Source organism: Taeniopygia guttata, chromosome 4, assembly GCF_048771995.1.
Source record: "Taeniopygia guttata chromosome 4, bTaeGut7.mat, whole genome shotgun sequence".
Lineage (NCBI taxonomy): Eukaryota > Metazoa > Chordata > Aves > Passeriformes > Estrildidae > Taeniopygia > Taeniopygia guttata.
The window spans coordinates 40,675,867-40,699,155 of record NC_133028.1 but is presented as its reverse complement, the minus strand read 5'-3'; the positions used below and the strand labels follow the sequence as shown (position 1 = coordinate 40,699,155).

At 37.4% G+C, this 23,289-nt stretch overlaps 1 protein-coding gene across 1 annotated transcript; it reads right to left on the bottom strand.

Moving 5' to 3' along the window:
• Positions 1–7,629: 7,629 nt before the first annotated feature.
• GASK1B (golgi associated kinase 1B) lies at positions 7,630–19,715 on the bottom strand. The gene is made up of 4 exons (XM_072928446.1): positions 18,580–19,715; positions 11,419–11,633; positions 8,223–8,449; positions 7,630–7,923 (listed from the first exon to the last, which is right to left on the bottom strand). Exons 1-4 carry the CDS (start codon positions 19,574–19,576, stop codon positions 7,716–7,718), a joined length of 1,647 nt encoding a protein of 548 aa, XP_072784547.1. The 5' UTR covers positions 19,577–19,715; the 3' UTR covers positions 7,630–7,715.
• Between the last annotated feature and the right edge of the window lie 3,574 nt (positions 19,716–23,289).

The window sequence follows — 23,289 nt, the reverse complement described above, 5'->3', positions numbered from 1 at the left end:
GATTATCACTCTGATAAGAGTGTGATAGAGGGTAAGAACTCTTTCCCAGTATGATGTTGACACTGCATAAGCTTTAATCTGTTGTTCTTTGGCTTTCGGATCTCTTGCTTCGCAACACAAACACTAACAAATCGACAAAAGCTGTGTTTGCACATTAGAGCTACTTGCAAACTAGCATTTCAAGTTCAAGTTTGGACATACAAGCACACAAAGCAAAATGAAGTGGAAAGCTGTGATTTTAATGGGGATTTAATCTCTTTTGTTCTTTGACCTTTTGCGGCTCTCAGAATACATCAACGCTTCTGTCGCATGAGTTGCCTTATTGGCTTAGTTCGTGCTGATACAGCCAAGCAAGCATTCAAGTGTGACTGCACTGCAGGGTTTGATGGTGTATTGCACTATTTCTAACAGCAAGTACAAGAGTCTTATCAGCACTACCCAGTGGAGTACAGATCCCACGAATCAGCCCAGGCCCAGCTGCAATCCCAGGTTCAGTGACTCCTGCAGCTGGACAGAAAGAGCCTCAGAGCTCAGTCAGAAAGTAACTTTAGAAGGAATGGCTCAAGCAGCTGGCACTGCACTGAGTCTGGGGGAACTGCCAAGCCAGCTGAGTATCTGTCCTGCAGAAGGTCAGAGAAAGGCAGAACAGCACTGAAACAGGACTGTAACAGTCTGGTTATTAAGAAAACAGAATACTGCATTTTATATGTATATAATAGGGGAGGTTTATTTCCCCTTCCCTTTAAGCCACAAAGCTTTCTCATCTAAAAACCCTGTAATGGAAGTCTCCCAGTCAAAAGTGCAACAAGAGCTTAATAACTACAAAAGGAACCCACAGGAGGAAAAGAACCCACAGTAGGAGAAATTAGGGCCACAACAGTGATCAGTCAAGATGGACTCAGCAATACTTTGTGGATTACCTGTGTTATAAAAGGTCTAACTATTTCACCAAACTATTAAAGAAAAAAACCCAGTGACTAGGCTTCTGACATTTCTCATAACAATCTATCTCTCACCTGAACCTGCTTTTCAAAAATTCAACTGGGTACACTCTAAAAATGATACAAAAGAAATAAACTGGGAAACTCTTTCCAAGCATTTTTCCATCCAAGCTGAAATTCTGAATAGTAGCAGTGACATCTGCAATAACAGGAACATTATATGGAAGAAAAATACCTGGTAAGGGAAAAAGATGTCACATTTGTAGTTGAAACCTGATAAATTATTGGTATCAATGCTTAACATTATTAGAAAGAGAAAAATTCCTGGTTATTGATCAACTGCAAAAGAGACTTGTATTTTGTAGGGAACAGATGCAACATAAAAACTGCAGGTGTAGTGTTCTGAGTTTTTCATGTAAGTGATTCAGCCCCAGAGGGGAAAAAAGTGAAACCTGTTACATTGAAAGAATCAGCAAAATTTAGGCATGTACTGGGTATTCAAACATATATAGATGTCTAATTTCAAAAACCTTCATCTTATAGGACAGTGAGTTGTGATGGAAGAATTGTCCACGTGATCATGAAAAGTGTAGTAGAATGAGTAAATGGGAGTTTGGGGAGAGAGCTGCTGCAGTCATTTGGGCCTGATCATATCTCAGATCAAAAGCCTCAGATATTATCCATACATAATGAGGGTTTCTAAAGTTAAATCTTGACATATATAACAGCAGGAATCCTTTCATCTTCCTTCAGGATGATGTTTTTATAAGGCAGGTCTAGTTTTTGTTTGGGTAATTACCTCTTTACCACAACTGTGCCACAGCTGTATTCAGAGTCTGCTTCAGCCAGTTCTCATTTTTACTTTTTGACTGCATATTTCTATTTTGGGAGACCTGAGGTAGGAAAAAAACAAAAACAAAAAAAAAGCCAGATGACCAGAAAGACCCTGTCTTAAACATGGGATACGTCCACTTATATCTGAAAATTAAGTTGTGTGACCTGCAGTTGCTTCAGAATTCCCAGAGCAAAGAAGCACATTGGACTGCCAGCTTGTACCATCTGTCAGACATAATCCTCACACTTCAGAAGGCTGGATTTCACACAGTTAATAAATTCCATCCAAATCTCAAAGTGTTTCACATAGCCAGCTGAAGAATACCCCTGATAAGGCGTGCTTGTACAGCTTAACAGACCTCCATGGAATGCCATGCCAGCTTTTCCATGGAAGGAAATAGAGATAATGTTCCTGAACAGTGAATGCTGAAACCAAGTGATTAAATAAGAAGTAAATGTACTGCAGAAGATTAAAAAGGAAATAACTACTGAGACTGAACTAATATTTAGAAAAAGCCACTTATTTCAGTCACATAATGGTACTGGCAAACCCAGTGCCAAATATAGAAAAGACAACGCATCACAGTAAGGAAAAAAATGTTTCTGCATTTTTGTTCATTTTGTTTTTTCCAAAAGAACAAAATCCATGGAACTGCTTTTGGAAAACTATCTTTAGGCATTAGAAGGTAGCCATCTGTTTTCCTTCTCTTCTTTCATCAAAGACAAAGCAGATTCACAACATCCCAAGCATCCCCATACTTGCACAGAAAGATAATTCTATATATTCTTATTTATAAGAGGAGGCCTGAAAATCTTACAATATTGCATCTGGCTGAATAGCCTTCAAATACAAAAATATGTGGAATTCCCTGCTTAGTGCCACCCAGCCCAACAGTACAGCTCAGACTGTGAGCTGAGAACATGAGCTTGGGGCATTGTCTGAGGCCCCTTTCCTTTCTATTCTCCAGCACCCAGAATTGTTGTATCAGGAATGTTAGAGGATTAAAGCTTACCTAATTCTTACAAAGTCCCTATATAAATTTCTTGTCCTTGAATTGTCTAATCTTCTTTGAATGTCCTGACACACAAAGAAATACAGGTGGAACAGGCTGAAAGTCTTCAAAGAACACTTGTAGATCCTTCTTGGATCCCACAAATATTGTTTAGAGAACTTATATTCTAGTTCTATATTCATGCTATATTTCAGGAAACCTCTGAGAATACAGATTAACCTAACTGATTTAAATTGTTTTATCTGGAAATGGGATAATTCAGTGAAATTGAAATTAATTCACACAAATGTATCTGACAGAATTTAGCCTGAAGCATGTAGTAATGTGGAAAAATAAATAATATTTTAATAAAACAAACTACTTTTTGTGGGAAGGAGAATGTTTAAAATGTTTCCAAGTCTTTATGTTTCCCACTAGTCTCTCTTGGATCGTGGCAAAAACTATAAACTTCAGAGGCCAGAAGTTTTTAGGCTACTTTAACTTTGTGTGAGTCTCTATTCCACATGTAGTCAGTGTCTCTGCTATTCCTGTGTTTGCTCATGGCATGTTAGAAAGTTTACGAGTCATTGACCAATACTTCTGTCCTGGCATTATAAATGAGCATGGCCTTTTCTGCTCAATGTTTGTGTAACTAGGTATTGTCAGAATGGCTAAAGAAGGTAGCAAATACCAATGTTGCAGTAACCAGGAGATTCACAGCTACACTGAATCAGCTTAGCAAGAAAGAGTTACAAGTCTCATGAGTAAATAGCTAGAAAATATTTCTACAGAAAGATTTCTATTATCTGTTTTCAGCTGTTTCTATGAAGAAGCAGTTTCAAGGCCATAGTTCTTTCTAAACAATAATTAACGATCCACATATTACAATAATAGCTATTAGGATTTTTTTATTGCTACTTAGAGATCTGAACTGAAAATCTGATAAAGATATTTCTTTATTTTGTATATTCCTACATATTACATGACAATAGCAGCAGAGATTTAAATGAGCCATTACTTGTGAAAACACTGTTACTAATTAAAGGACAAATAGACTTTTAAAATTCACAAATTCCAAAATAAAATGGAAATTCAGTATCTAGTATAAAACTTTTAGAAACATCTGAGTTGATATCACTCTGGAAGTTTAGCACAGATACATACTGCTGTTATACTCTACAACTGTCAGTAAAATACTTTTAAGATTATATAAATGTGTTAGCAAAAGAAGAGTTAATTCTTTGAGGACAAAATTTCATCCATTATTTTGCTTAAACTTCAACTTGTGTATACCTGAAATTGGACTTAGGCTCACAAATACAATTCTTCATGTAAACAGTAAATTATATAAACAGCTCACTCTTTATTAGCTAAATTGACCATTTTATAGAAACAAGCCAAAGTATAAATACGTGTATTTTTGAATCTGCATACAAACATACACATGAAAGTGTTCCCAGGTTTCCTGTGGGAACCTTGTCCCTTAATGTACCCTGAATCTGCATTTGTTAGTTTGAAACCACAGAATTAATCTGCTTTTTTATTTGTTTGTTTATTTTAATATGGTGTTTTATAGAATACCCAGACAAGAAAAGAAGGAAACTGCTCTCATAGTGCTACACAGTTTTCATGTCCTCAGCTTCTGAAACATTTAAGACTACTAACTTGATGGCAGGCTCCCAAGGAATTTTAAGGCATCTGTGCCTGTGCTTCTTATTTTAAGCTCTGTCTTCCAGTGTTATGAAATCTCAAACTCTTTTGAGAGCAAACTCTTTTGACATTCTTAGTAATTCCATTTCATGTGGTTCTGGCTTTTAGGCAGATTCAAGAATGACATAATCGCCTTTTCCCACCCACAGGTTTTGCACTGTTGCTGTTGGTTACAACCTTCCACATAATGTGCAACATGAATCCTTGTCTGATCCCATATGCCCAGAAATGGAATACAGCCCAGCAAAGAGGACTAAAGCACCGTTTCTTGGCTTTCTATCAATCACCATAGGTTGAATAAGGCTTCTTCTGGATTTTCCTCTCAATTGATATTATTTTAGCTACAGTGCAGCTCCTGTCAGTCCAAAGTCATGCTACTTTCAAAGGATGTGAACCAATTTCCCAATAAACTTTACCCATGTCACTGAAGCAGGTATTTTAAATGTAGTAGCAGAGAATAAAAAAACTGAAAGTGCTCCTTTTGTATTTTTTACTATAGCATTTATGCAAATGCACTCAAAAAAATATAGAATTCTTCATTTTCATTTTAAAAAATGCTAGAACTTGGCTAGTATGCATTCATAAGAGCTATTGCAATCGTATTTTGCATTATTAACGGTATTGGATTAAGTACCAAGCTCCACAGCAGCAGGATAAAAAGCACTTTCTGGAGTTTGTTATCAACATGAAAGAACAAGAAGCAACCTGCAATCCTGTCTCACTGTCCAATCTCAGAGTCTCCTGGCTTACCTGAAGACTACAAGAGTGTTTTTACATGAAATATGGCATGCTAACATAGCATAGGGAGTATTTCTTTGCCCTTGGAAAGTCTTCAGAAATTTTTCTTTTTACAGTTACACTTTTCATGCTTGGTCAGATTTTTAAGTAATGCACAGCATTGTGGCTACTCAGTTCTCTCAAATCCAGGACTACTGAAAGGCATTGGCTCAGGTCAGCTTCAGGGCAATTTCATAGGCAATTATATTGCTGCTTTAAGAGCTGGCACTGAACTGCCAGGCAAATAAAAAAGCATGTATCATGCTCAAGGAAACACCAGTCCATGTCCAGAAGAAATAGAGAAGAATGCATCAAGTTATGACCATAAAAAACAAATGATCCAGCCTGGAAAGATAATGGATTTCCTTGTCTTCTTCAGCAATGAGCCAATTCTGGAAAGAAATTACAACTGGGCAAAGACTCAGCATCAGGATGTGCAGACTACAGACAGAAGACAGAGTTCTCATGGGGACCTTGTCATAATCAGCTACATTCACAACTCTACTGGGCCCTCTCCTAAGCTCTGTGCTGCTGAGAGCCTTTCTCTCACTCCCAGCAGTGAGGGATAATAAATTTGTTTGCTAGAACAGATATCTAGCAGGAAGAAACCTGTGAGATAGGCTGGAAAATGAGACAAACTGTTTGTGATGACCATCACAGAGTGAAATCCACTGCAATGGGAATTCCATGTGAAATATATCCTGATGATTGTTTATTTCTCTAGACTCTTGTCACAGTGCAAGCCAAAGTAATATTTTTGTTTCTGTGATGAAAATTATCTGGCTAATAAGTTACAACACTCTAAAGAAAGAGATAAATTGAAAATCCTGTAAAATTCTACTTTGGTGTTAAAAAGTCCAAGACACTCTAATACACATTCTCTTGAGGCAATGGTTAAGTTCTAGGAAGTTTTAACAAATTGATCTGTCCTTTGCTGACAACATAAAAGAAAAGACTATTTAGCTGAATAAGGTCTTAAAATTTTACTAAGTCTTTTTAACTCTACCTATAATGAGATTTCTTTCTTCTAGTAATTCAATTATTGTTAATGGGTTTTCTGATACTAAGAAAGAAAACTGATTTTATCTGCAGTGGAATTGTAGTAATTTAAAATATTAAATTCACCCATCCACATTAGCAGTGACATTAGACATTTTAGGTTGTCATTAATGACATTACACCAGCAGTTTTAAAATTCTTTCACACCCTATATATTTTTACAACACATAAAGCCAAGAGTAGCTATGAAAGTATCCAACTTCTACCATTACCTCATGGCAAAAAGATGATATTTCTCAAGAAAGATGATAAGAGTTTTTCTAAACAGTCAGGTAGAAGGTTGATGCGATGATAGTCTGTGTCAATTTATATTTATTTTCTGGAGCACCTCAAGGGTTAAAATCTGGAGTGCTTATCCAACCTTCCCTAACAACCATATTTGTGGGAACACTTGGGGCAAGTTCTCAGTTGCAGCCATCACCCCGCAGTGGTCAATCTTAATGGAAACCCAAGCTTGAATTGCTGGCTAGAGCTGAGCATACACAATAAACATTTCCTCTGCTAGGTTTAACAACAGTCTTGTTAGGAGGTCTGCTTTTTGATAATATTCTCAAAAAATGCTGTCAAATATTTTGCAAAAACAAAGCACGTACTTATTCAGCAGCATATTCACACAAAGCTAAAGCTGTTTTTTAAAAAAATACCCAGTTAATCAACTGACAGAGAATACCAGATCATCCACCCCCACATCAGAACAATTTGCATTGAAAAAAATACATTGCAATGAGTGAGTCATGATTAATTGTACTCCATACTGGACAAGTAAAAATTTTATTTGTCAAAATAATTGTTATTGTTAAAGCCATGTTCTCCTCACTCTGTTTTTAAAATTTCCTCATGTCCAGCGCAAACACTCCTGCATTTAAAAGAGCTGAATTTAGTTCTTATATTTCAAAAGATCAAAATAAAATAAAGTAAAAGAAGCCCTTGGAAATTTTGGCATTTTAGTATACCTAATAAAAGAATAAATTCCTATACTATATATGTTTCAGCAAGTGCCATCAATGTATCAAGGGCTTACACATCTCTTTTCCCATTTAAGTTTGCAATAAAATCTACTGACTTCAATGAGGGAAGTAAGAGCAATACAGGTTAACGTACTGAGAATCCTGTTGCTAATTTCCAAACACTTCAATACAAAGAGTGTTCATGGTACCTACATATTACTGCATATTATCATTCGGTTATTTTTCATTTCACTGGTGACATAGAAGAGACTACACTGTGTTGAGCTGCAGCTGACACTTAAATGTTGCTTTTAAACCATGTAAGATTTCTTACTTAAAAGTAAACTTAAAAGTTTGGGGAAAAAATAATGCTATGAATTAAATCAATTTTACTATCAATTTCTGCCCCATAAAACATTTTTTAAAGACCTTCTTCAGATGGAAACAAGACTGTTTCATTCATTCATGGGCAATACTTTGGCTCCATGTGCATTTATATAAGTAAGAAGAATTTTGGACCTCGTTTCTATTACATCAATAAGCTTTTCAATTCCCTTTCTGCCTCCTTGGCTCTCCCAGTATATTTTGTCAAGGAACAAAGACTGGAGCAACTTCTCACGTAGACGCTGGCTCCTCAGCACTGAAACTGCAGATGCAGGGAATCTGGAAAAGCACAAAGAAATTCATCAGTTTTTGCCATTACTCTGAATTGCAGTATTTATGTTGTGGTTTAGCAATCAATTCTAAGAATATAGGCTGCAACTCAGCAAAGGAAGTCCATGCATGCCTAATCATATGTATGTTAATTGTATCTCTTACAGCTGTGGGATTACTCATACATTTTTAGATACATCCTGTCAATGTCTTGGACCAATGATATCTATTCCAGCAGTTTAATGTCTCATACTCAAACTGGGAAGAAATTATCAATCCTTTTACAAAATTAATAATTGAAAACTTACTCATTGATTCCTTGTAGTATTTTAAAATCAAGATTGTCCTCATTTCTGTCAAAGAAACCCTTATTGTCTATAAAGGCCAAGTGCCTTTGGTCATGCCTTCTCTGAACGATGTGTGTCAGGTCAACAGCATCCTGATCATTGCATTTCAGCTTCAGTCCTTGCTGCATGCAGGAATCCTCTTTGAGAGGTTTGAATCCACAACAATTTCTGTCTAGTCGATTATAGATCTAAAACAAAGTACAGCAGAGTGCCAAATGAAAACAATACCAAAGTACCTGGGGCAAAGTGTCACTGTAAGACATTGCTCTCTAACCCAACTTGACAGGAAAGTAAGCTCAGGACAAGTTTAATTAAAAACAGTGAAGCAGCAGTGAAGACCTGGTCTTCAGAACCTCAGGTACTGCTAAAGCAGTTTTTCAGACTGTGTATGTATTTTATCCATTTTATAGCCATGATCTATTATGTCAGTACAAATTCTTTGAAAATAATGGAAAAATACCACTGTGTAACTGGAATAACAGGATGGTGAATACAATTCTATTTCCCTTGTCAGAAGTTTTCTTTTTTTCTTACATTTTCTCTGCTGGAGAACAATAGAAATAGCACAGTCTGACACACATAGAGGAACTTAATTTGGTGGGACCTATAAGGCTAACAGCATGCAAAATAACTGAAAAGACCAGTGAGGGGCATAACAAACCATCAAAAGCTATAAAATGTAAGAACAGTGTACTTATAATCACAGAGAAGCCTCTCTGTGGTATATACTTTTATGACATGGTGGTCTAGACTATTTTTTCCTATGCAAAACCTTGATTATTCATCACACAACACTTAGCTGGAAAGAATTCATAAATCTGGACTAACTTTGGTTAGTTAGATGTTAGGCATCTCTTTTTACTTGGTTGATTCTGATCCCTTTCATAAACAATGACAAGAATAAAGCACATCCAGAGCAATGGATGCCATTTTAGGATAACTATCTAATATAGGAAGGATAAATCACTCCTTGAAAGTCCTACTACCTCTTGAGAGTAGATGAGAGTAAATATTCAACATTGCTACAGCCCTGGGCACACAGATTGGCGTGGATTACTCTTAGAAGTCTCACCTTGGACTTCTACATGCCACACCTTTACCCCTGGGCATAGGAGCCCCCTTTAAGCTCAGGCAGCTTAGCCCGCCTCTTAGTCCTTCAGAGGAGAGGGTGTGGGGGTGGTGTTTCGTGCTGCTTTTCTGAGTTGTCGGTTGAGGTTGAGGTTCCTGCCTGTCAATCTTGGAGCTGTCTTGTCTATGCCTGATGCTCACAGGGCTAAAAATGGAGCCTGTGGCTTTCACCATCCTTCCTGCTGGCACTGCCTCTCCTCCTGCTGACCCTGCCTGTCCTAGAGTTGCCTTTGGCTCCAGCTCATCTTCCCAGACAGCAGACCTGCTCCTGCTAACAGATGTTTAGAGAGTGGAGGTCTAGTCTGGTACATATAAGACTTGACGAGTAGGTAATCAAAGGTCAATAATTTCTTCTGTCCTTTGTTGTTTACTGTTAACTCTTCAAACTACTCTAAGCATAAAAGCATTACTGTTCACATAAGCCTTCTAAAATTAAAATTTTATTTCTGTACTTCCCAGCAAAATTAGGTCTCCACCTGATGAAGAACTTTGTTGCATGTTGAAATAAAAGGGCCACCGCTTTAATCAAATGAAAGCCTGGGAATTGGGTTTGTTTTGATTTTGTTTGGGGTTTTTTATACATAGTTCTATTCCTAGTTGTATTGCTGACAGTGTTTGTTTCCAAATATCAAAATCCTTGCGAGAGGAACAGACTTTTCTTCCTCTTTTTCCTTTTGTGAGCAGCATTCATAATCCTGAAGGCTGTAGAGACCCCCTTGCTTCCAGTGTTCTCTCTCCTGGGATTTCTTATTCAATCCATCCAAAGGTAAAAAAGTAAAGCAAAGTCCTTCTAGAAAGTCTCCTTTCATGTATAGACCCCATTCCTTTGCACTTCTCTGCATGCATTAAATAGAAAAGGAAATCTTGTTCTTACAGACAGCCTCTTCACAGCATCTTGCACCATTTCAGTGCTAAGACACAATGATGGAACACTGTGGAATTGATGCATATAGTTTGGCAGAATTTTCTGTCATATATTTATGTACATAAGAGGTCCAAACTCCCAAAATTAAAGAATCCATTTTGCTTGAGTTCTTGCAGGAGGTGAGTAAAGGTCAACTATAAGCATTTTATATCCTATTCCTGTTTTACATCATTTGAAACCAGAGATTAGGAAGCTCTATTAGATGTGTCAAACCTATTCTTCTGAGGAAATTATGCTTATCAGAGAATGCTTTTCACCATTATTCTTTATTTCTGAATGACAGATAATTTTTTTAGCACCAAATCCTTTTTTAGCATTTTTTTTTTTGGTTTCAAATTTTTATATTCTGCTGCTGATAAAGTCTGTTTTATCTGTGAGAGCACACAGATAAAACTGTAGTCTTTAAGAACTATGGGAGTCACTTTCATTCACTTTCTAGAATGCATGTTCTTGTCTGGTAGGCAACCAGAGATATAAATCACTCTGATACCAGCTATTAGTACAAGAGTAATTTGTCTCCTGTAACGCGAAGTTCAATCCTGTTGTATCTTATTTTAACCAACCACTCCTTCTGAATAATAGAACAGCAAATTTATCATTCTTCAGTCACTGCTCTACTCCTTCTTTACTAAGTCACTCTCTAGGGTTTTTTTTAAAAAAAGGAAAATTATCCACTACAACTGTTACCTTGCTCCAGATTGCAGCTCACCAAAACCACTTCAGTCACCTCTTGGGGCTGGGGAAGTGCAGGAAGGACCACAGAGTAAACAGAGATTTACAGTTGTGAACATAGTCAAGATCTCTGTTTGGAGAAACAAGGAGTGAAGGAGAAACAGTATGCCTGACTCAGTATGAAATAGATCAAGGCAAAAGCCTTTGCTTCCTCTTTTAAAAGAAATGAGTCAGTTAGGTTTCCTGCCTGATTATAAACTGCATTCTGGATATTTTAATCATAAGAAATAACCAGAAATAATTTCAAACTATGCAAATACTTCTCTTCCCCATTTTAAAAACATGAAATACACTAAAATTACTTTTTCTAAAAATCCTATGTTTGATCACATGACTTATGAGGCAAATAGTCGTGTTCAGTAAACATTTTACCTGCAACAGAAAATCAAAGAGTGCCATCTTGGACCATTCATGATGATGAATTTCAGTACAGCCCCACTCAGTTCTGGGAACTTTACCATTCTGCCAGCATTTCTTTTTCAGTAGCTGCTGATATTGTCCCCATGTTAACCTCACTGAAGAATGGGTACTGTTATCTGTTGGACTCAGTGAGGAATCCCAGAGAATAACAGGACAGGCTTGACCACCTGAAAAAAGGAAAAAAAAATATTATTATAGTGCAATACTATCAGTTTTATTTGATTCTTCTTTAGACATTGCCTAAGCATTAGTAAATGTACTATTTTACAGATCTGGCAGGAGAACCAGCCAGGGACTAATATCTTGACATATTCTTTGGTTAATGCAGTCTCATCCTACATCCATAAGCAGCCACCACAGGACTGGAAACATAGGCACAAATGCCTTCAATGGAAGACTTTCTTTATTTGAAGAAAGAGATTAATGTACAAAATCATATACTAAACCAAATTAATTATTAAAAAGTTTCTAGGTAGGTTAAAAGCCTACGATGCCACTGTGAATCAACAATGTAACTTCGCTCTGATTGCAGTGAACTGCTGATTTTCAAGAGCTGGAAACTTATGTCAAAGGCATTTTCTTTGCATAATGGACATAGAGACACCACAATCCTATACTCAAAGTGGATTTAATTTTTTATCTTCCTATTTCAAACCTATAATATATTACTCCACAGCTCTGAAAGGATACATGAGAATACTAGAGAATGTGAACATAGCATGAATAAACAACTTGACAAGTTTGGGGCTTTTTACCTAGATATGAGATCTGTTTTGTATAGCAGATATTTTAGCCAAATTCTTTAGCTCTTCTGTGTAAAGAATATTCTTCTCTTCCCTGAAACTAAGACAGAGGAGTTGTCTTTGGTGAATTCTAGCTTTGGTGAGAACAAACCTCATCAAAGAATTTAAAATTAGCTTCACCAGTATAAGAACTGATAAATATATTTCACACAGGATCAAGGAACAGACAGATCTATCATATTAGGAAACTCTCTTTTTATTCCTGATGCAATGCTACTGCTGCTTAAACTGCTAAGGACCCATGACTGACCATGGCTTGTACACATTAAAACAAAGAAATCCTTTATATTTTAGGGTGTGTAGACAGAAGATCAAAATCTGTCTTAGTACAGAGGAAGAACCATTTAACTGCAAAGCTTAAGCACTATTTACTAAAAAGTATTGGAACACATATAAAGCTCTAAAAATTATTCATATTCATCTTGAAGTTCATTGAACTTAGTCTACACTATTGCACAATTTATTGCATAGTTAAGTGCAGCCTAAATTGTCTCTCTGTCTTTCACATGCTCAAGGAGACAGAGACAGATCTGCAAAAAAGCTTTTAGAAGGCATGAGGTCCAGGTTTGCTTCTTCAGAAGCAAACCAGACAGAAAATAGCCCATGGAAAACAGGTATCAGTGCCAACAGCAAGGTAAAAGCTGCCAATGTCAATGCTCCATTTGTAAGCAGCCAGGACTGTGAAAAACAATCTCCACACAGCTGAATCAAAAGCAACTTCTTCAAAGGATGCTGACTGTTGTAAAACTACAGGTAAGAAATTATCTTTGCCTGTACCTAGTATTGAAAGACGTGCAAAGTTCCATCTCCCATTCACCAAACAAGCATGACAGACCAGCCCCGCATGCAAATCCAGGCCAAGAGAAAAACCAGATCCTTCCCAAATCAGAATGTACCTGATCTTCTCTCTGCCATGGCTTGCACATACAAGGTAATCCTTCCAAAGCCAAGCCAACCCAGTTAACTTCCCTCCCAGCTGCCCAGGGTTTCCTTGGATATACAGAATGTGTCTTTCCATTATGGACATCAATCACTCTTTCTTTATGATCAGTATTACCTTTAACAGCACTATATTCCACACTCTCCTCCACTGAAAAAATGAGCTGAGCATTCCTGAAAATCAGGCTTCTCCTCTACTGAGGTGCCTGAATAAGTATTTAGGTAACTTATTTGGTAAATCCTACCCATTTCTCCATCTCTCTCATTCTGGCTCTAACACCTACACTATTGATAACTTTACCCAAGTTAGATAAACTATGGGCTAAGTTTCTTTTGCAAGAAAGTTGGAGAAAATCTATCTAAGCATTGGGAATTCTCACACAAAAAAAAAAAAAAAAAAAAAAAAAAAAAAAAGACAACATTCCTCAGGACCAAATCTGATCTATTATATCTCCAGTAACAACTTATGTAACTATTCATGAATTCTTTCACAAATCAAATACATAAACAGTTTTCTAAGAAAACAAACATCTCCTGTCTACCCAAAAAGGACATGATAAACAATAGTAATATAAATAGTTGAAAACTATGAATAATATCATGCCAGTTTCCATTAAGATACAAAAACTTTTTAAAGACTAAGGTTAAATACAGGAAATGTTTGCAACTCAAAGGAAATGGGAGCAGAAAGATGATCAAAAAAAAAAATCTTTCAACTCTGAAATATAAATTGGATTACAGGAATATGAAACAGCAGCTTCAGTAAAGAGCTGTGACACAAATTTTTGACACTTGCAGGAGAAACATGAAGAGGCTGAATTAAAGCAGATAAGGGTCTGATTCACAGCAGCATGAATTGGCATGACCCCAATCAAATCAGTGGAGCTTTTCTTTTTCTTTTTTTAGAAACCTCAGTAGGATTGGGCTGAAATTACCTCAATAGTGAAGAAATCTACAGCCACATCCTGGAAGGTGAAGCACATTTCAGAAAATGTCCAGTGTATTCTGTATGTGCTTCTTTCTTAGTCAGCTTTACATAGTAACACAGAGGGGTGCTGCTTTTCTGTTGCTGCAACTGCACTGCATTGAATCTCACCTAGAGCTGATTTGGTTCATTTTATTTTTAACTGCCAATTTAGATCTATATATCTACTTAACTATCCAAAGGCAATCTTCAAAATTGCATGGGAAAGATTTTTCAAAACTCACACTGAAACCATCTTCCTAGTAATTCATACACATTTTTGACATCAAAACATTTCTAAAAATATCTTAGCTAAGTTGAATAAGCTAACACAGATGAAACCTCAGGCTCCTAAGGCTAGACCACCTCAAGGTACTCAAACTGCTTCATGTTCTGCTCCGTGATATATTACTGCATGGCTTCTTCAACACGGGCATCATCTTAAGATTTCCACACCCCAAATCACTTTGAAAATAAACTGCATGCTTCTGAACTTCATGTGGTTAGGAACCACATTTTGCTCTTGCAAACATTTCTCTCATCTTGTGCTCTGACTTATAGATACAGCACTTTTTTCTAACTTCCTTGAAAGAAAACATTTTCAAACATGCCCAGAAGATCAACACTAAAATCAGAAAATCTTTCATGAGGTAGTTAAAGCCCTTTCTCAAACTCACAATTGTTCACTCTAAGGCAGTACATCTCACCACTGTCACTTTTGCAAGAAGAGTTTAGTTGTCCATGCAATAGTAAGAAAGGATAATTTAGTGTGGGAAAGGAGAGGGACCAGCATACACAGCACAATTTTGAGAGTTTATATTTTTAGGGGAAATATAAGGAACAAAAGCAGAAAGCAGAGAGAAGTTAGGCCATTTATTTTTCTTTCTTCCCTATGCACCTCATTGCAATGTTCTGTCCTGTGCTCATATGGATGTCAGTATTAAGGAATGGATGAAATGTGCATTAGTTTCTCTCTAGACTATGGACTGCATTATTGCTTGTACATGAAATTCTCTATCCAACAGAATACTGGAAATATGCTTCTTGTACCCCTTTGAGAGGTACAGCACTCTGTGGAAGTATTTTAGAGCACTCTGAATGTATAAAGCAGTGTTAGGTTTTTATTCTTTGCCCTGACACTGGTGATTCATATTGCATAATTTTTGATGGGATGGCAAGAGCAGGCTGATAGCACAGGGTATAACATAGAAAAAACTAGGACACCATTTCTAGTCATGCAGAGGCCAGTAAAAAAAAACAAGTGCAACCAGTGGAGCTATCATGTCATTCATCTATTTGCACTAAACCAACAGTGAAAGGTGTTACTCAAAGGGAAGAGTTTATTGCATATTTGGGGAAAAAAAGGAGGTTCTGGACAAATAGTGGATTGAGTACACCACTGCTTATTATTCTCAGTTTATTCAGACTCAGGATATCAGAAAACCAGAGTGGAAGAGAAGTAGCCATCAGCACGCAGCAGTTCAGTCCCTCAGCAAGAGGTGCAACAAAACTGCATAGCAGCAGCTATTGTACCAAAAGCTAAACAAAGAGTCCAGCCTCACTGCTACTATCCAAGGAGCCAGAGCACTGTCCTTACAGCTGTCAGGTGAGACAGAGAAGCCAGCCTGCCCCAGCCCACAAACTCCAGTTTTAGCTCAAGCCTAACAAATACTGCCACTGTCCCAGCCCACAAATGCAGCTGCTGAGCTGGAGGCCATACATGCAGGCATTTGGCTTAGCTCCTGTGCAAGGCTTATTAAGGTTGGGCTGCAACACCAAGCAAGGTCACTTATGTCTCTTCTTTTCCTCAGGTTAAGATTATGAAATAATGAAGTACTTTAGTGCTGTAGTATTACTGTGACCATCCAAAAACTCAGCACATAGGCGTCAGCCTTCATTTATTCCACAACAGAATTTTATGATTATTTCTTGGTGTTTTACAGGATTGTCCTTTTTTTATAGGTGTTTGGAGACATTTTTCTCATCTTGTAGGTAGCAATGGAAGTAACGAATGACTGCTTGTGTATGCACAAAATCATGCTCTTTTAGACTTTTATGCCCAGCCCTAAAGGACTTTTCCTACCTATACTAACTAGTCAGGCTTTTTACATCCAGTCAATTCATTGTTAAAGTATGAGAGAAAGATTTATCACACCTGATTTTTCCATCCAGGATGGATGATGGAAAAATTAGACAAGCCACCAAAAAAAAATCAGTTAACACTTAAAAGGGTTCACGATTAACAAGGGAAGATGAGGGCAGCAGACAGGGAACTTGAATACAGAATTTTGCAAGACTTTAAAAAACATCAGTGTCAGATCTGTGGGAATAAGGGAAATAGAACCTGTACAGGGATTTACTAAGCAGTTCTTTGAAACTGCTTTTGACAAAATGAGTGACAGTTTTGAAAAGCCCATTTTTTAAGATTTTAATGCTACATCAAACATGTCTTGTTGGATCACATCACAACTGAGGCAAGCTAAAGGATGTGTTGGGGAGAGAGATATGTCAGCCCAGAAATAGTGTACACTCATACACACATGCACAGCCTCTAATCCTGCATTGCTTGCTTTCCCATGTGAATAACTGATTCACACAAGCCACTCTGTAAAAAATGTTACAGAGCCTACCTATCTTAACTGAAACAAACATAGGTCATTTCAATGAGCTAATTACTCATATTATTTTTAAGAATTATATTTTTGCTCATTTTCCTACCACAAATATTTTCACATTATGCCAGATACAAGCACGTACATAGTAAAGAGCTCAAGTAGTTACAAGGCATCTGAGTTCCAGCATATTTCCAGGCTAAAGAAATCATGAGAGACAAGGTGCAGTCACTGTTCCAAATGCTCTGTTCAGCCTTTAGCTGGAAAAAATGAAGTGAGACCAAAATAGCGTTATTTCTCTTCTCATCACCTAGCAACACTCTTCTTGCAATAGGAACTTAGCCAGTTATGAGAAAAAGAAAATTAGAGGGCAGAATGACACATTCTGTTCCAGACAGTCCAAAACATACAGTAAGGTGACAGATACTGAGCAACACAATGCACAATTAGCCTAATAGCAGTTTTCTGAGGTTTGCAGTCTGTCATCTCTGCAGCCACACTGTGCAGAGTTCCCCCATCCGAACAGCCTTAATGCCTTATGACAGCTCTATAGCAATAGATCTTGTTCCTAAAAATAAAATAGGCATAATGTATCTTCCATGCTCTGCAAGTATGAATAACATTCAGAAGCCTCCAAACTGTTGTTCCTAGAGATTCATTCCCATTGTTGTACAGGCTGCCAAAGGGAAGGTTTACAAAGCAGGAAGACACTAGAAATCACAATGTTGTCTTCCTGCTGTCAGACTTTAGAAAATTATTCTAGCATTAGTTTTTTGAGTTTCTTCTTTTTAAGAAATGCAGACTGATATGAAACTATTTGGTAGAAGCTGATTTTGAAGCATGAAATGAACAGCAAAAACATAGCTAGCTACTTTTGCAATGATTCATTTAAATGCAAACATAGTCCTTTTGGATTTGTGACTGTACAAAAATAGGACTTACACTGAAGATATATTTAAGAAGATAGCAATTTTAAAGTAGACTTCTAGCTCACATTACATGTCTGAATTCTACCTTTAATTTCACTAAAGGTTAAAAATCAACTTTTTTAACTGGAAATCTATACTAATCATGTAACAGGCATATTGAGATATTTACTATGTGTATTTGGATATCTTTGGATAATATATAGATGTGTGCAGAGAACCTGAAAATGTACAGAAGAGTTCACTGAAATGTAGTTTTTTTTGTTTTTAACTACCAGAAGAAAGGGAAGCACTTTTTAAAAACTTTTCCATTCCCAAGGGGATTAGTGCCATTAAAGAAGACTCAAGGTTCTGCAGGCAGGTTCCCTATGGCTCCGAGTAGATGATCTGACCCCATTGCTACCACCTGAGAGATTAATTTTTGTGACAAGTTCCAACAGTATTTTATTAAAGTTGATTCTAAAATATGAGAAATTTATTTTAAAACATCAGAAATACCCATTGAATTACAGGGATTCTGGAATCTCTCACCAGTTTCACTTCAGGCAGTCTGTACAACATCAAGCAATCTATGGATTGCTCTTTCTCTTTTTTCTTGTTCCAGACTCGTGTTAGGAAACTGTTACTACCCTCAGCAATTCTATCATATTTGAAGCAAACTTCATTCTCTGGTATTCATTCTCTGGACAGAATAACTGCACTGCAGTAGTTAGACACAGACACTAGCTTTTTTCCCCTGTAAAAACAGGGTTAGTTCTCGGGCTCACAGGAGGTAAAGAGGGTGGCTGCTGCTGCCCCATGGCTAACGCCAAGTGGGAAGGAAACCTCTGCACCCCACCTGCAAGCTGAAAACCACATGAATGTGTTACCTTGGAAGAACTCTGATCTCCTGCTTACAGAAGGTAAGCTCCTGTTTAGCCCCAAGATCCTGTCCAAATGAAAGGCAAACACCTCACTCATGTCGAGAGGTCTTTTGACAATTCCACAGTATCCCTGATTACAAGCAGTTCCCGTAGTGCTGAGACCTCTTGCAAATACTGCAAGGACTGCTTTGTGCGAAGGTACTTCTTGAATGCCCTGGATGGGAGAGTCTGCCAGCATGCGCATGTTTAGGATGTCATCTTTGCTCATCCATGAGGGAGGGCTCTCGCTATAAATCCTGATATTGCTTTCCTCAGGCTGGAGCTGTGCCTTTACAGCTTCAGAAATCCACCCAGGTCTCTGGTGACCTCTCTCCCTGATAGCCATTCCTTTATGCCTGTGTTCATCCAGTTGGTACTTTCTTGCCTCCAGAGCGATCGCCGGTCCCTTTGTGCCTGCGGCACGTGTGGCCTGCCCTGGCTGTTGGGCAAAGGCCTCTTCCCAGCCCATAAAAGTGGCTTTTGGAAAGTGCTGCCCATAGGACAAAGGGATTGCATTTTTCTTCCTGCGCTTTGGCTTCACTGTGCCTCTGATGTTGGCAGGCTTGCTGCGCTTCGACCGCAGGGTGATATAAACGACATTGGGCGGCAGCAAGGTTCCATTGCTACCAAGCTGGGGTTCCTGGAAATTGGGTGGTGACAGGGTGCCATCCAGTGGGATGCCCAGAAAAGGAGTTTGAGCTGCATCTTGGAGACTCCTGGAACTGATCTTTCGATGTCCTCCTTTGTGTTGCGGTACAACACGACCCACTTGGCTGACAAGGAATCCCAGGTAGATCACACACGCAGTGGCCACGAGCAGATTCCTCCTTGTCCTTGGGCGCCTGCAAGTCCAGAGCCTCAGTAGCCGTGAGGGCCACAGGCAGCAAATAAAGAAGTTTTTGATTTTACTTGGCTGATCAAAAGGGGTCATTTCTCTAGTGAATCGACATGATGAAAACAGCATAAAGTCTTCTGTACATTCCAGCCAGGATGATGATGCATCATTTCCCTTCCCCAATTTCTATTTCTCGTTTTCCAAGTAGTTTCCAGCATGGGTGACGGACAGAGGCTACTGATATGCCTGGGAAAGTGGTCAGCACTAAGGATGCTGACACTCCACCTTCTCAAACTGTTAAATTCTTATCAGCCACCACAGAGGAAGTGATTGGCTTCAGAGAATGAATGGAGCCAGCTGCGTAAGCAAAGTTTACTGGCTTGTAGTCTAAAAGATCTATGTATCTTCTTTGCAAACTGCAAAAAGAAAATAGTAGCATTTCCTTTCATTACTCACACATAGCATCTGTGGCTCTATATTTTTCACAAAAAAGAAGTTCTAGATGAGACAGTATGCATGTAGGAATTTGTCAGGACAGATCTTTTACTTTCTAATTACAATATAAATCAAACAGCAAAACCATTAAATACAGGCTCAATTTTCAATCTCAGCTGGATGTATTCCAGCATTGGAAGAAATGCTTGTCAAATCCAGATCATTATCTTTTTCTTAGAAGACAAAGTCTTCACTAAACCTCATGCTATGGAAATGCTGTAAATCATCCAAATATGAACCAGTGACTAGTAGTTAAATATGCACATATTCACTAATATAAAAATAAATTAGCAGTGCCAAATTTCCCTAGTTGACTATGAATATAGTTCCCATCATTCATAAACATACATTAAAGTTGAAAGATGGTTAATCCTCTTCACTCTTGTGAAGCCATAAAAATAATCTAGCTATAGTTTTTAAAATAAAATGACAGTGGCTTATAGATCCTTTCCAAGAAACAAAGAATAAGTGCACATTGTATATAGATTGCTATAAAAATAAAATTTCTTACCGATTCAGCTTGACACATCCTTTGTTCTGGTAAACTCCTTAGGTTAATAAAAGAAACTGAGTAAAAGCTGGCATCTAGAACATATTTCACTTTTAAGTGTGGTTCACATTTAGGTATTTCATTACAAGCTAAGAACTGTTGAGAAGCTAACTTTACTGAGAGGTTGTTGCATATGAACTGCTATAAACTTACATGAACTTCACGTTATTAAAAAAACCCCAAACCAAACAACCCCCCCAACAAAACCACAGCAACTTCTATTTTAAATTCTGTAATGAAAAGTCCTGTGAAGTATGTGCCTTTCAAAAGTGCATTCCATCTATTTGTAACTCCTGAGAGCCCTCTAGTGCATTGCATGCAAATGTACTAAAGAAATTACTGCATTTAGTTTGGGGGTTTTTGAGTTTGAAATATTGCTCACTCCCTGGATATTTTACTTCTGAAAAAACAGCCACTTTTAAAATGTTATTAATCTGCTACTAAACAGCTCAGGAGTGTCTCCTATTTGCACTTTCTGGAGTGAGGCATAGCATAGTCCCTGTACAGCTGGAAAAGTTGGGGCAGACAGAAGCTAAGGGCAAACCTCTGACATCTGACTCCTTTCCTAGTCTAAGTATAAAATAATAAAATGTATATGTTTGCTGTAATTCAAGGAATGGAGATATTCTGTTTTCCATAGCTACTACTAAAGGAGACAGTTAAGAAGTTCGTTCATGTTTCCTATTGGTCCAATATGAATTTATAAAACTTTGTGAGTGTATTTTTTTCCACAAGACATCACTTATCCTTACTTTTTGTCTAAATATGTACTGTCAAGTTAAAATTTCAATATCCATGCCCATTAGCAGTAGAAGAACCTTCCTGTTACCTGTTTTTTCCAAATCTGAGTTTTTGGAGGAATTTGGATAGTAAGAAATCTCTTCATCCACTTCAGTTCTCTCTTTCTTGCTTTAGTTCAAATTTGACTGATGGGACATATCCCAAACAAAGACAATTTATTCCAAAAGCTCCAGACAAGTTGTTTTAGTTGGAAATGCATCACACTGCAACAGTTGTTTTCAAATACTCAGTTCCTGCATGTATCCAGCACCTGTTTATTACAACCAAGCAGTACCAAAGCACTGTAGATTCCAGTTACTAGCAGCTCTCCTCTGCTATAACAGTTATCTGAAATTCTCTGTAATCTATGTAATCTTTCTACTGCTACTCTTTAAATAGTATCTGGAGGAAATTATAAAAGGATATGGAGAGTCATTCTTCACTTCTCATTTCATTTGTAGTCTTGAAATAGTAATGTGGTATACATACTGATGTACAGTGTTGACTGCTGGGTTTTTTTGAGGCCCTCTAAATGTGATAATAGCAATTGTATTTCCTTTTTTTTTCTCATATTGAGAAGAGAAAGCTCAGATACTGGTATGTTCTTTGGAATGGATGGTGGTAGAAAATCAACTACATAGAATACAATATCTTGTTAGTTTAACAGGTATTTGCCTCTAATTTTGGGTTTTTAAAAGGCAAAATACCAAGTGGTTTTTTGTTTTTTTTTTTATTTCAGCCCCTGTGGTGTAAAGCTCAAATGCCTTAGCAGATACCATAAAATAGGGAAGGCTGTAATGACTACAGAGTAGTCTGGGAAAAAAAAACATGTCATTGTGTTTCACAAGAAACAAAGAAAATGGGGTTTGTTCAGTTGGGTACTATTCTTCTCTCTGGAATCATTCTAACCCAAAGCCACAGCAAAGCACTAAAGAGTACTACTAAGCTTAAATAGTACTTCCTCTGTGGTAATAAAATATTTAAGACAAACTTTCAGAACAGCAGTTGTTGTCGAACCAAATTCTGGCCTATATTATTTCACTTTGCTACCTACAGCTAGCCTGTATTATCTGTCAGATTTTGTATTTGTTCCTTGCTCTAAACTATAACTGTGATATTGCCATCTACATCTATTAAAGTCAGCTCTCCATGTAATTTCTTTATATACCTATCTTTCATGGTCAGTATTATACCTTCCTAAGGTTAGGAATACAGGAATATAAAAACTAATAAAGGAAAATAGCAATGAATGGAAGAGGGGGATTAAGTATTTCTAGTCCTTCACAGACCTAGGTATACTTTTTAAATATGAATTAATAGCTGGATTAATTATTTGCAATTATTTTCTTCCTTTTTTTTCTTTTTTGTTTTGTTTTGTTTTTTGTTTAACTTTGAAATTCACCGACACTGACACCTACATTTGAAGAGGTTTTCTACTGGTGCTAAACAAGCTGCAGAATTTGAAGCAGCTGGTGGCCTGCACTACTCCTAACAGGAGGTCTCTGGCCTATTTGCAGAGACAGGTGAAGTGTGTCAATGCCCACCAGTCACAAGGTCCTGCATCTTGACTTCTCTTTATCCCTGGGCACCTGAAAGGATGTGGTTACAGACTAAGCTCCTTAATGTGTGTGCTCTTGCTTTCTATGTGCAAGCACTTCAATGGAAAGGGTTAACATTTATTCCTATCACTTTTTTTCTGTAATGCAACACATACACTTACTCTGCCTTTAGAATTTTTTTTCTGCAGGCTACCTTTGCAATTATGATATGGAACATCATTTCTTTTAGATGCAATTCAGCCATACAGTTTCCATAGAGATCTTCTGCTGTTCATCTCTAAATGACACATGGACAGACATTTATGTTAAAATGATTGATAAATTGTGCATTCATAGCTTTACTGAATACATACGACTGACAACTTATTCTCCAGAGAAACAAAGTAAGCCCCGATTATAAATAATGCAGATTTGATTTGCAAAATATGAAGCATTACTTTAGCAGGCTCGTGCTGTGT

What these genes read in the sequence shown, in the direction of transcription:
- GASK1B (XM_072928446.1), bottom strand. Translation starts at nt 19,576, where the DNA reads ATGCTGTTTTCATCATGTCGATTCACTAGAGAAATGACCCCTTTTGAT. An exon ending in GAGATCAGAGTTCTTCCAAG is followed by an intron (nt 11,634 to 18,579) that starts GTAACACATTCA and finishes TCCTTTTTTCAG; the next exon opens with GTGGTCAAGCCTGTCCTGTT. An exon ending in TCTTTGATTTTCTGTTGCAG is followed by an intron (nt 8,450 to 11,418) that starts GTAAAATGTTTA and finishes ACTTTGTTTTAG; the next exon opens with ATCTATAATCGACTAGACAG.